The following is a 14472-nucleotide window of genomic DNA, read 5'->3' as shown; positions in this document are numbered from 1 at the left end:
AGGGGAGGGGGAGGGCGGTGACGACTCTGACAAATGATCCGGTCCCTGATTTAAAGGCTTGATTCCGCAACTAAATTCAGAGTGACCCCAGACCCTCCCACCCCCGCCCGTTGGCCTCAGTACCACCCAGTCTGTCACCTGTATGTCGGAGGCGGCAGTGAGCGGGTCCGCCATCCTCCCCGGCTCCGGGCTCCCGCTCTCGGCGCCTTCTCTCCGCGGGCTCCCGGGCTTCGCTCCCGGGCAGTGGAACCTCGGGCAGTGGCCGGACCTCATCCTCCTCCTGCCGGTAACTGAGCCTCGCCGCCGGCACATCCTGAGGGCAAGCGGTGGTTACAAGGCAGCAGAAGAGTAGCATCGCCTGTCCCATGGCGGAGGTCCCGGAGCTGGGCTTCTGTCCCCGGACCGAACTGGGACTGGACACCCTGACCCATTGGAGGGAGGAACCGATGCCCCGGTCCCTCCGCCTCCGCCTCCGCCTGTTTCCCGCCTCCTGGCGCCGCCTCTGCTCAAACTTAGTTCCAAACTTTTTTTGTTACAGCCCTGGCGCCCTGACCAATCAGCGCCCGTCCCGAAGGGAGACCATAGAACTTTCATCCAATCAAGAAGCTGCTGGTGTGGGGGCGGAGCTTCTAGGAGGGGCGGGTTTTAAAAGGCAGGGGCGGGGCTGTGTGGAGCTGAAGGAATCCTCTAGTTAACCATATAGGTGCTGGGAATCCGAAACAAGAGCTGAGAGCGGTCCTGGTCCTGGTCCTGGTCCCGGTCCCGGGAGGATTGAAAGGGATGGGTCCATGTTTCCAGGTTGCAGGACCCTCTGTTCAGTTTTTGTCACCTGGCATTCTTTTTGAGGGGTTGAAAGCGCATTTTGACCCTCATGGTCACTGCCATTCCATGCCTGAATCCTTCTGTTCCCTGAATCCCACGCAATTTCTCTGCCTCAACCACACGTCGAGCAACAACTGTGAGATTCATGACTTCCTCCCCGGTGTCCTGGCTAATATTTATTCCTAAACAGCACCTAAAAACAGATAATCTGCTCACTTATCTCATTGCTATTTGTGGGAGCTTGCTGTGTGCAAATGAACTGCTGACTTTCTGACATGACAACACTTCAAAAGTACTTCAATGATGGTCATAGATTATAGCCCTCTCCCTGGCAGACCGTTCACAACCTCACATGACCCCAAGATGTGAAGTGATTTATGACTTTAACCCCTTATAGGGACTAAACCAAATCAGGAGTTGAATCCCCTTGAATCAACAGCAAACCAGACAAATTCTCATAGACACTTATTTGGGTCCAAAGAGTTGTACTAGATTTCCCTCAAAGAAAGAAAATAATAGAGAATATTACCATCTTTCAGATAGCCTATTTTTAATAATTATGGCTAAGTCATAAATATCCCAGATAATATAAGCGTCTGGGAACGCTCTTCAATATGTATCTCTCCACTTAAAGAGACATAGAGAGGGGGTTCTTTGTAGTTGTATACAGAATGCTACAGGAGATGATTTATTAACTTTTATAAATTTATTAAATAATTTAACATGCAATACACTTCTAAGTGGATAAGTATATCACAATATCAAATATTACTAAAAGATGTAACACATAATCTTATTTCTAACAGAATCCAAAAGTTTAACCTTGCTAATTTTACAGCAAAATATCTTAGAATGTCCATCAAAATTTAAAGTAAACTTTTTACCTTAAATTCCCCTTAGTTGGGAAGAATTGTTTGAGGATTCAAGGCTTCTAAACGTTGATTCAAAACCCTCTCATGTTTATTTCTGAAGTGTCATCTGACTTTTAGCATTTAGATGTGACCTTCCTGTCTTCCTTTTAAAATCCATATCTTTAATTGTCATCTCCACAATGTTTTACTGAACTTCCTTTGCTTTTGAAGTTGTGAGCATTTATCTGGTCAAAATGGTTATAATTGTGTTTACTTAACCTCTCTTCCCTGTGAGTTCATTCCATTTATTGTTTCATTATATATAATTGCCCTTTCCATGGCACCCCAAAGCAACCTCCAGAGCCGACCTGTCTGCACAAACCAATTGCTACCTCTTACTGACAGGATATTTCAATATGTGTATTTATCTTCCAAGCCCCTGACAACAGAGACACAAATGGATTTCCCAACTTGATTCTGGTTCATAACAGGAACTTTGAAATTCTTTAACTCTACCTTCTTAAAGGGGAATCTCAGTGAGTTCTAAAAACTGACCATCCATTCAATCCCTAACTCTAAATGGCACAATACACTAATTATTTCCAAATTCTACTTAATTAAGACTATTATACCTATATTCCATCACAGATGGGCCTCCAATCACATACCTGTTCCATCACTAAAAGCATCTAATTCCACCTCCATAATATTGCCCAACTCCCCTCCCGCCTCAGCTCATCTGCTGCTGAAACCCTCATCCATGTCTTTCTTACCACTAAAGTATTTCAATTCTCTCCTGGCCAGCCTCCCATCTTTCACCTTCCCTAAACTTGAGCTCATCCAAAACTCTGCTGCCTGTCTACTAATTCACACCAAGTCCCATTCACCCATCACCCCCTATCCTCGCTGATCTACACTGGCTCCCAGTCCAGCAACAGTTTGATTTTAAAATTCTCATCCTTGTTTTCAAATCCCTCCATGGCCTCTCCCCTCCCTATCTCTGTAATCTCCTCCAGCCTGACAACCTCCCTGAGATATCTGCACTCCTCCAGTTCTGGCCCCTTGTGCATCCTCGATTTTAATTGATTCGCAATTGGTGGCACTGCCTTCAGCTGCCTAGATCCTAAGTTGGAGCACTCTCCCTAAACCTTTCCGCCTCTCTCCTCCTTTAAGACACTCCTTAAAGCCTACCACTTTGACCAAGCTTTTGGTCACCTGTCCTAATATTTCCTTATGTGACTCAATGTGAAACTCTGATCACCCTTCTTGGGATGTTTTACTATGATAAAATTGCTATATAAATGCAAGATGTTGTTGTAGCACTTTGGGACATCCTGAGGATTTGAAAGGCACTATATAAATGCAAGTCTTTATTTAATTGACAAAAATCTTTTTCTAATTTAAAAAAAACTTCTACCTTGGGATCTATTATTTGCTGCAGTTCCCCTTTGGTGATATGTTGTAATATAATCTCTCCAATTGCAGAATCAATGATCAGTTTATTTCTAACTCTGACAGATGGTTTGTTTTTAGAGCTGGAAGCTGTTTGGGAAACACAATGTGTACATTGTTATATTTCCTCTAGAACTATTAGAAAGAGTTAATGACTCAAAGTCAGAGACATAACAAAGCAACCTGGTCAGATTCTCTACACGGGCAGTCTGCCAATTAAGTGGTTTTGAGGGGACGGAGTGTGGCGTGTCGATTTGTGGAGCAGAGCATGCCTGAATGGAGCTATTGTAGAAAGAGTGACTCCTCAGTGATTAATTACTTTTAATGACACTGATCAGGTATCAGCCTTGGCTCAGTGGGTAGCACTGTTGCCTCTGAGATAGAAGTCTCACTTCTAGAGACTTGCGCATGTAATCCAGGCTGATACTGCAGTGCAGTACTGAGGGAGTGCTGCAGTGTTGGAGATGCCGAGTTTCAGATGAAACATTGAACAGCCTGCCATTTCAGATCAATGTAAAAGACCCGACGGCCACTATTTCAAAGAAGAGCAGGAGTGTTCTCCCCATTGTCCCGGCCAATATTGATCACTAAAACAGATTATCTGATCAATTGCTGTTTGTAGGAACTTGCTTTGTACAAATTGGCTGCTATGTTTCCTACATTACTGCAGTGACTGCACTTTATTGGCTGCAAAGCACTTTGGGACATCCTGCAAGATGCTATAGAACGGCAAGTCTTTCCCAAATCTGATAGCCCCTGGCAGGACTGCAATATTTCAGGTTCATAGAAATTTATGGGGCCATTTGGCCCATCATCCTGGTTTTGGCTCTTTCTCTCTCCTGGAGTGACTCTGCCATCTAGCAATGAATCACAGGAATACAAGGGTGGCACAGTGGTGCAGTGGTTAGCACCGCAGCCTCACAGCTCCAGCGACCCGGGTTCAATTCTGGGTACTGCCTGTGTGGAGTTTGCAAGTTCTCCCTGTGTCTGCGTGGGTTTCCTCCGGGTGCTCCGGTTTCCTCCCACAGCCAAAAGACTTGCAGGTTGGCCAGGTAAATTGGCCATTATAAGTTGTCCCTAGTATAGGTAGGTGGTAGGGGAATATAGGGACAGGTGAGGATGTGGTAGGAATATGGGATTAGTGTAGGATTAGTATAAATGGGTGGTTAATGGTTGGCACAGACTCGGTGGGCCGAAGGGCCTGTTTCAGCGCTGTATCTCTAAATCTAATGATTGCCCACGATGCACTCCCCTCTGCAGAATCACTCCTTGTCAGATATTTTTTCACCTGTAACAGTATGCATTTTTTCATTCATTCCCAGCTGCTCATCTTTGAATAGCTATTCTACCTGGGTGAATTGGGACAATGAATGTTAGCAGGTCACACACAGACACACATACATCATGAGGTGGACATCGCTCGCAAAGCTGGCATTTATTGCCCATCCTTAGTTGCTGATTGAGAAAGCAGTGGTGAGCTGCCTTCTTGAACCATTGCAGTATTAGCTTTTTAAGAGGGCAGCTAAGTGGGACTAGGAGTCACAAATAGACCCAGACTTGGTAAGGACAGTTGGTCTCTTTCCCTAAAGAGACAGTGGAAAACCAGTTGGGATTTTACAACAATCTGACAACTTCATGGTCACTTTTGCTGAATTTCTGAAACTACCTTGGTGGAATCTGAACTCATCTTCTCAGTTGGCTTGACCATAACATAACCAGTACACAACTATGTCCTTACTAAATGCACAGACACATACATACACTCAGGCATATCCTTGGGATCTGTCTCACACTCCAAGTAGCAGAATACCAACCAGTGCTCAAGACACGCTAGTATTTTAAATAGTTCTGTATATTAGAAAGACACTATCAGGAAAATCCTTTATGCCAAATGGGACATATTAATTTCATCAGTTAGAAACTTACATTAGACCTTATGTGGAATAATCCTACAAGTTAACTTTTTAAATAAACGAGCAACCTAGATGGCCACTGCAATTTACATTTGAAATACCAGGAGATTGGACCGGAGACAAAAGACTAAGAGAAACTCAGCCAGAGCAATGTCTTGCTCAAAGTGATCGAATTACCTACAATGGCCTTATCAGCATGGTCATCAAAGCCATTCCCACCCATTGACTGCAGCACAATGGTGCAGTGGTTAGCACCGCAGCCTCACAGCTCCAGCAACCCAGGTTCAATTCTGTGTACTGCCTGTGCGGAGTTTGCAAGTTCTCCCTGTGACCACGTGGGTTTTCGCCGGGTGCTCCGGTTTCCTCCCACAGCCAAAGGTTGGTAGGTAAATTGGCCTTTGTAAATCGCCCCTAGTGTAGGTAGGTGGTAGGGGAATATAGGGACAGGTGGGGATGTGGTAGGAATATGGGATTAGTATAAATGGGTGGTTGATGGTCAGCACAGACTCGGTGGGCCAAAGGGCCTGTTTCAGTGCTGTATAAAAGAAGCAACCCCTTCCAAGTGTGAATAGACACAGTAGGGCATGTAGCACCTTGAATTTCATTAGAAGATTCCAGAAAAAAAAACGAATTAAAAAACAAAGGGGTTTGATAGAACCGTGCACAGCTCTGAAGAAACTGGAAGTTTTGTCACACAGACAGCAGTAACTGAAAAGACAGCAACGAAACAAGCAGCTGCTTCCCTACGTCTCCCTCTCTCCCCAGAAAATATCAAGAGAAGATCCGGCTGCGACTGGGGAATCCACACCCACTAAGCCTATAGACTGCTACAGGCAGCAACCGGGGGAAGAGAATCAACAACCAATTCTGCCTTCAGGAGCCCTGAGCAAAGCAAGCCCACCACCGTGCATGTGGACCAGCGAGGACTTCAAGACTGCAACTTCAGCCGAGGACTATTGGACTTGCAGACTGTACTTAAGTTCCATTAATTCTGAACTTTAATTCAACCACCAAATCTGCTTCCCTCTGTAATCTATTTATATGTGTGTGACTCTTACTTGAATGTGTGTGTGAATATGTAGTGTATTTTTAGTATTTTAAATCGGGTTAAAAGTGTTAAATGTAATAAACTTAACTCTTTCTTGTTTAAACTCACGAAAACCTGTCTGATTGTTCCTGTAACATAATTGAAAAAGAGCTAAAGTCGAACAATCACTGAGGTGATAAGCACAACCACAGCTTTAAAAAAGTAATAAACCCTGTTGCGGTCAAATGAGAGGAGGGGCAAAAGGGGAGCCTGAGACCCCCTCCTCACCTGGCCGGAACAACACAATGTGCAGATGTAGAGTTACATAAAGCTCTGGTTAGATAACATCAGGAATACTGATTCCAGATCTGGGCACCTCAGGAGGGATATATTGACCTTGGAGGGAGTGCAGTTCAGAGTCACCAGAACAACACTGGAGTTGAAAGAGTTAAATTATGAGGACTAGACTAGTATTCCCATGTGTATAGAGGATTAATAGATGACTCCTTCATGGGATATGGGCGTCACCTTCTACATGATGAACTGGTGGCAGATTGAAAACTGCCTTGTTTTCTTTGCTGACTGAGAGAAATGTCAGCCACCGAAGCTTTCTAATGGCTGTAAAGCTGAAAACACCAGGTAATGGGTGAAGAACCAATGATTACATGAAGAAAACCTATTTTTACACAGCGATTGGTTAGAATTTGAAATGCACTGTCTTGGCGTGCGGTGGAGGCAGGTTCAACCGTGGCTCTTTAAAGAGAATTGAATAATTATCAGAAGTGTAAAAAACTGCAGGACTCCAGGGAAACAGTGGGGTGTGGGTGTAGCTAAGTTTCTCATGCAGAGAGCCAGAATGGACACAACGGGCCAAATGGCCTCCTTCTGTGCTGTAACCACTCTATAATTCTAGGATTTACTCAAGGTGTTTAAGATGATTAAAGGATTCGATAGGGTAGATAGAGAGAAAGTATTTTCTCTGGTGGGGGGAGACCAGAACAAAGGGGCATAACCTTAAAATTAGAGCTAGGGCATTCAGGGGTGATGTCAGGAAGTACTTCTTCCACATAAAGGGGAGTGGAAATCTGGAACTCTCTCCCCCAAAAAGCTGTTGAGGCTGGAGGTCAATGGAAAATTTCAAAACTGAGATTAATAGATTTGTGTTAGGTAAGGGGTTTAAGAGTCACAGAAGCAAGGCAGGCAGATGGAGTTAAGATACACATCAGCCATGATCAAATTGAATGGCAGAACAGGCTCAAGGGGCTGAATGGCCTCCTTTTTCTACTTAACTATAATGTGATTTAAGCTTAATCTCTGCCACAATGATCCCTTTAATTCAATCAGTTCAATTTTGGACACTTTCAGTAATTCATTGCAAGATGTGGATCTTTACAATGCAATCAGTTCTGTTGTTTTTCTTGCAATAACTCACTCAGCCACAGCGGCACTGGCCACTAATAATTCAGTACTGATCTGCAGAGAGATTTGAGCCTGTAGCTGGGCTGAGACTCTAGCAGCTACAGGCTGGTCTGACGCTGCTCATGCATCTAAGCCCTACGTTTACTACAGCATGCCGCACAACACAAACTAAGGTGATGCTTGCATTGAGGTGACTTGTTCATGTTGGACTGTTCAGCAAAATGCAATCTCAGTGGCAGCTATGGCTCACTGAATAACTCTTTTTGCCTCTGAGTCAGAAGGTTGTGGGTTCAAACCTCACACGAGTGACTTGAGCACATAACAGAGGCTAATACTTCAGTGCAGTACTGAGGGAGTGCTGCATTGTCAGAATGTAGTCATTTGCATCAGATGTTAAAACAAGGCCTCAGCTGCCCTCTTAAGTGGACCCGAACACAAGATATAGGAGCAGGAGTAGACCATATGGCCCATCGAGCCTGCTCTGCCATTCAATACGATCTTGGCTGATCTTGGGCTTCAATTCCACTTTCCTGCCCGCTCCCCATATCCCTTGATTCCCTGAGAGACCAAAAATCCATCTATCCCAGCCTTAAATGTATTCAATGATGGAGCATCCACAACCCTCTGGGCATTGTAGAGAATTCCAAAGATTCACAACCCTTTGAGTGCAGTAATTTCTCCTCATCTCCGTCCTGAATGATTGGCCCCTTATCCTGAGACTGTGTCCCCGTGTTCTAGATTCTCTGACCAGTGGAAACAATCTCTCAGCTTCTACGCTAATGAGCCCTTTCAGAATCTTGTATGTCTCAATTAGATCACCTCTCATTCATCTAAACTCCAGAGAATATAGGCCCAATTTATTCAGCCTCTCATCATAGGACAACCCCCTCATCCCAGAAACCAGTTTAATAAATCTTTGCTGCACTGTCTCCTGTGCAAGAATATCCTTTCTTAAATGTGGAGAGCAAAACTGCACACAGTATTCCAGATGAGGTTTCACCAAAGCCCAGTACAGTTTTAGTAAGACTTCTTTATTCCTGTACTCCAATCCCCTTGCAATAAAGGCCAACATACCATTTGCCTTCCTAATAGCCTGATGCACCTGCATGTTAACTTTGCGCGTTCCTTGTACGAGTACACGCACGTGTCTCTGAACATCAACACTTGCCAGTTCCACACCTTTTAAAAAAATCTGCTTTTCTATTTTAACGACCAAAGTGAATAACTTCACACTTTCCTACATTATACTCCATTTGCCATCTTGTTGCCCACTCACTTAACCTGTCTAAATCTCTTTGCAGCCTTTCCACATCCTCCCCACAGCTTACCTTTTGACCGAGCTTTGTGTCATCAGCAAACTTAGATACATTACTCTCTGTCTCTTCATCCATGTCACTAATATAGAGTGTAAATAGCTGAGGCTCCAGCACTGATCCTTGTGGCACCCCACTATTCACTGCCTGCCAACTTGAAAATGCCCCATTTATGTCCACTGTCTGCTTCCTGTCTGTTAACTAATCTTCTATCTATGCTATTACCCCCAACACCAGGAGCCCTTACCGTGCCTATTAATCTTTTATGTGGAACCTTATCAAGTGCCTTTTGGAACAACAGGTATATTACATCTACTGGTTCCCCTTTATCTACCCTACTAATTACATCCTCAAAAAAATCTGATGAATTTGTCAAACAGGATTTCCCTTGAGTAAAACCATTCTGACTTGTTCTAATCATACTATGCTTTTCCAAGTGCATTGTTAAGACATCTTTAATAATAGTTTCCGGCATCTTCCCAATGACTGATGTTAGGCTAACTGGCCTGTAGTTCCCTATTTTCTCTCTAAGCTCCTTTCTTGAAAAGCGGTGTAACATTTGCCAACTTCCAATCGTTTTTTTTAATATTCAGTCCTGGGATGTGAGCATGGCTGGCCTGGCCAGCATTTATTGCCCATCCCTAATTGCCCTTGAGAAGGTGGTGGTGAGCTGCCTTCTTGAACCGCTGCAGTCCATGAGGGGTAGGTACACCCACAGTGCTGTTAGTAAGGGAATTCCAGGATTTTGACCCAGCGACAGTGAAGGGACGGCGATATAGTTCCAAGTCAGGATGATGTGTGGCTTGGAGGGGAACTTGCAGGTGGTGGTGTTCCCATGCATCTGCTGCTCTTGTCCTTCTAGGTGGTAGAGGTCGCCGTTTTGGAAGTTGCTGCCTGTGTAGCCTTAGTGCGTTGCGGCAGTGCATCTTGATGGTACACGCTGCTGCTACTGTGCGTCGGTAGTGGAGGGAGTGAATATTTGTGGATGGGGTGCCAATCAAGCGGGGTGCTTTGTCCTGGATGGTATCAAGCTTCTTGAGTGTTGTTGGAGCTGCACCCATCCAGGCAAGTGGAGAGTATTCCATCACACTCCTGACTTGTGGACAGGCTCTGGGGAGTCAGGAGGTGACTTACTCGCTGCAGGATTCCTAGTCCCTGACCTGCTCTTGTAGCCATGGTATTTATATGACTACTCCAGTTTAGTTTCTGGTCAATGGTAGCCCCTAGGATGTTGATAGTGGGGGATTCAGTGATGGTAATGCCATTGAATGTCAAGGGGAGATGGTTAGATTCTCTCTTGTTGGAGATGGTCATTGCCTGGCACTTGTATGGTGCGAATGTTACTTGCCACTAATCAGCCCAAGCCTGGATATTGTCCAGGTTTTGCTGCATTTCTACACGGACTGCTTCAGTATTTGAGGAGTTGTGAATGGTGCTGAACATTGTGCAATCATCAGTGAACATCTCTACTTCTGACCTTATGATTGAAGGATGGTCATTGATGAAGCAGCTGAAGATAGTTGGGCCTCGGACACTACCCTGAGGAACTCCTGCAGAAATATCCTGGAGCTCAGATGATTGACCTCTAACAACCACAGCCATCTTCCTTTGTGCTAGGTATGACTCCAGCCAGCAGAGAATTTTCCTATTGACTACAGTCTCCTAGAGCTCCTTGATGCCATACTCAATCAAATGCTGCCTTGATGTCAAGGGCAGCCACTCTCACCTCACCTCTTGAGTTCAGCTCTTTTGTCCATGTTTGAACCAAGGCTATAATGAATTCTGAAGTTGAGTGGCCCTGGCAGAACCCAAACTGAGTGTCACTGAGCAGGTTATTGCTAAGCAAGTGCCACTTGATAGCACTGTTGACGACACCTTCCATCAATTTATTGATGATCGAGAGTCAACTGATGGGGCAGTAATTGGTCGGGTTGGATTTGTCCTGCTTTTTGTGTACAGGACATACCTGGGCAATTTTCCACATTGCCGGGTAGATGCCAGTGTCGTAGCTGTACTGGAACAGCTTGGCTAGGGGCGCGGCAAGTTCTGGAGCACAGGTCTTCAGTACTTTTGCCGGAATTTGTCAGGGCCCATTGCCTTTACAGTGCCCAATGCTTTCAGTTGTTTCTTGATATCAAATTGGCTGAAGGCTGGCATCTGTGATGCTGGGGACTTCAGGGAGGAGGCTGAGATGGATCATCCACTCGGCAATTCTGGCTGAAGATTGTTGCAAATACTTCTGCCTTATCTTTTGCACTGATATGCTGGGCTCCCCCCTCATTGAGGATTTTAGTCCCTCAAGTTTCTCCAATACTTTTTCTCGGCTGATATCAATTTCTTTAATAGCCTCTCTCTTTTTAGCCCCTAGATTACTGTCTATTTCTGGTATGGAATTTGTGTCTTCTCCTGCAAAGAAAGACACAAAATATTTGCTCAATGCCTCTGCTATTTCCTCATTCCCCATGATGATTTCTCCTGTCTCTGCCTCTAAGGGACCAACATCTACTTTAGCTACTCTCTTACAATCTGTTTTAATATTGCTGGTTAGTTTACTCTCATATTCTATTTTTTTCCCTTTGTATCAACTTTTTGGTGGCCCTTTGCTGATTTCAAAAACACTCCCAATCCTTAGACTTGCTACTATTTTCTGCAACATTGTAAGCCTCTTCTTTTAGTCTAATACTCTCCTTAACTTCCCGAGTGCGGTTTTGTTTTTGAGTGGAATATACTTTTATTGAACCCTTTAAATTGTTTCTGCAAATATTTCCCACTGTTCATTCACTGCCATACCTTCCAGTCTATTTACCCAATTAACCTTAGCCAGTTCTCCCCTTATATCTTCATAATTGGCTTTGTTTAAGTTTAATATTCTTGTTTGTGATTGAAATGTGTCATATAAAGAACGTATTTCAAGGAAGAGCTGGAGAGTTTGCCCCAGTGTCCTTCAACCTTCAATTTTATCCTCCAACCAACATCACTGAAAACAGATTATCTGGTCATTATCACACTGCTGTTTGTGGGATTTTGCTAGGTTCAAATTGACTGCTGCATTTTCCATATTACGACTGTGACTGCACTTCAAAAAATACTTCATTGGCTGCAAAAGGCATTGGGATGTTGTATAGATATAACTTTTTCTTTCAAATTAAGAAAATTATGGTTGCAGCATTCCCCTGTGAAGCCATGCTAATTATAGGAGGGTTCATATGAAGCTTCAGCTGAACACTGTGTTGTGTAGAAACTTTGGGAATGATCGCAGTCAGGAACTGGTTCAATGTGAGAATCTTACTCACTGGAGCAGGTTCAGCACCGACTGAGCTACAAAGCTCAGGCTCATTTCCTGAGCTGGAGTTGGAAAGGGAGAAGTTCAATAGAAACTGCATTTTTAAACGGCAACAGCTGGGTGTGTACAGACTGGCACACCCATCCCACAACTTGTGCAGGGGCAGCAACATGATTGTGCCAGAGATTTGTGAAGGTGGGATGGTGAAGCTCGCTGTATGTCTGTCCAGTCCTAACCCTCCTGACAACTGCCTCAGTGTAGCTCAACTCTATAAACTCCATGTTATGTGCTCCAACCTGAGGTGATGTCACTGGCCAATAAGATAGCCAAACCTTCAGCATTGCCCTGGAGTGTCCCGGAATTAAAGATTAATCTCCTGTGAACGATTCGGGAGAAGAATCGTTGGGAAGTTTCCTCTTGCTGTTTGACCATGAACAGATTTGCAACATATGGGAAGGGACACAACTCCCCCAGGGTGCAATGTGTGTGTTTTGGTAAAACTGTGTGATGCATAGAGCAGTTTCTGGAGCACAGAGAATTTTGGGTATTGTATCTGACATTATTGTCTTAACTCACATGTGCCGAGGTGACCAACAGCAGGAGAGTGGGAGTTCGGGCTGCGTTACGACCAGATGAGAAAATCTAGGGGTTCCCTCTCAGCCTTTGCCTGGTTTAACAGTAACGGGGTTTAATTTTTTTAAAAACACCGTGTTTTAGCTGCCCCTTTGTGAATCCTTGTTCGCTGCTTTCTAATTATAAGGCAAAGAAACCAGCAAAAACAGGTTTTCTTAGGTTTAAAGAAGAAAGGTTGAAATTTATTAAACTTAAACTCTAATTCGGTTAACGCCTACGGATACATGACACACCCACCTTAGCATGTATACGCAAAACACACATGCAGATAGAGACAGAATGGAGCAGAGAAATAAAGTGGAAAAGTTTGAAGCAATCTCTGAAGAGAATTTTTGTTCTGGATCTTCAAGCTCACTGTAGAGTCCTTGATTGTAGGTAGATCTTGCTTTTCATTGGGGTCCTGTATTCTTCTTAAACCTTGTTCGCTGTAGGAGACTTTTTTCTCTTGGGGTTCATGTGTCTTCAGTAGATTTGGAGTTCCGTGAGGAAGAGATGGGAGCAGACAGGAGAGATCTTCTCAGTCCAGGAGGAAATGGACACTCTCATTTCAAACTGTTTGTACAATTCAGAAAAACCCGGTTGCCAAGCAGGCTAGTCACGTAACCAGCTGGTCTGACCACGTCTGTTTGTGGCTTCAGCTATCCCAGCAGTCATCCTGAAATTTGAGCTCCCTCACCTTCAATGTCTGGTGCTCAAGGTCCATTGTGGGTTAAATTGGATAAGGGAGGTAACCTCTCTTGTCCCTATTGGTATGTAAATGTCTTCCAGCCAAGTATCTGGCAGCCCTTGTAACAGGCCTTCTCCTCTTCCCAGAAACAATTTGAAATTTAATGTCCATATGGCAAAATTAATATGCCTCATCCTTGGCAGGTGGGGGTCTAGCATGACGGGCTAGTTGGCACGAGCTAGGAGGTAATGTGATGAAGCCTTCCAGAATACAGTCCAACTCAAACTCGCAACCTCTAGCACCTAGAAAGGCAACGGCAGAAGAACATAAGATATAGGAGCAAGTGTAGACCATTCAGCCCCTCAAGCCTGCTCCTTCTTTCAAAATGATCATGGCTGATCTGTTACCTCAACTCCACTTTCCCGCCCGCTCCCCATATCCCTTGATTCCCCGGGAAAATAAAAATTTATCAATTTGCAAGTCTTAAATATATCCAATGATGGAGCATCTACAACGCTCCGGGGTAGGCAATTTCAAAGATTCACAACCTTCTGAGTGAAGAAATAACTCCTCGTCTCAGCCCTAAACAATCATCCCCTTATCCTGAGACTGTGCCCCCATGTTCTAGATTCCTCAGCCAGGGGAAACAACCTCTCAGTGTCTACCCTATCAAGGTCCCTCAGAATCTTGTCTGTTTCAATGAGATTACCAGGCACATGGGAACACCACCACCTCCATTTCCCCTCCAAATTATATGCCTCCTGACTTGGAAATATATCGGCTGGTCTTTCATCATCACTGGGTCAAAATCATGGAACTCCCTCCCTAACAGCACTGTGGGAGTACCTTCACACAGACTGCAGTGGTTCAAGAATGCCAACCACAACATTCCTGAGGGCAATTAGGGATGGGCAATAAATGCCAGCCTTGCCAGTGATGCTCACATCTCAAGTATTAACTTTTAACAAGTAATTGTTTTCAGCTGATAGAAAGCTTCTGTGGTTTAAGTTTCTCCCTGTTAGCAGAGAAACCAAAGCAGTTTTTAATCTGCCATCATGTAAGAAGCAATGCCCATTTCCCATAAATGGATAA

At 44.4% G+C, this 14472-nt stretch overlaps 1 protein-coding gene across 1 annotated transcript in view; it reads right to left on the bottom strand.

The window, feature by feature from the left end:
* pcdh12 (protocadherin 12) overlaps positions 1–488 on the bottom strand; it is a 28763-nt gene extending 28275 nt beyond the window's left edge. Inside the window, exon 1 of the mRNA XM_068043051.1 lies at positions 139–488. Within this exon, the coding sequence (XP_067899152.1) occupies positions 139–367 (229 nt within the window). The 5' untranslated portion in view covers positions 368–488. The remainder of the gene's footprint in view (positions 1–138) is intronic.
* Positions 489–14472: the final 13984 nt, after the last annotated feature.

Source organism: Heterodontus francisci, chromosome 12 (assembly GCF_036365525.1).
Source record: "Heterodontus francisci isolate sHetFra1 chromosome 12, sHetFra1.hap1, whole genome shotgun sequence".
In the NCBI taxonomy this organism is placed as follows: domain Eukaryota; kingdom Metazoa; phylum Chordata; class Chondrichthyes; order Heterodontiformes; family Heterodontidae; genus Heterodontus; species Heterodontus francisci.
Note: the sequence above shows the minus strand (reverse complement) of the source record. Positions and strands in the feature narration are given on the sequence as shown.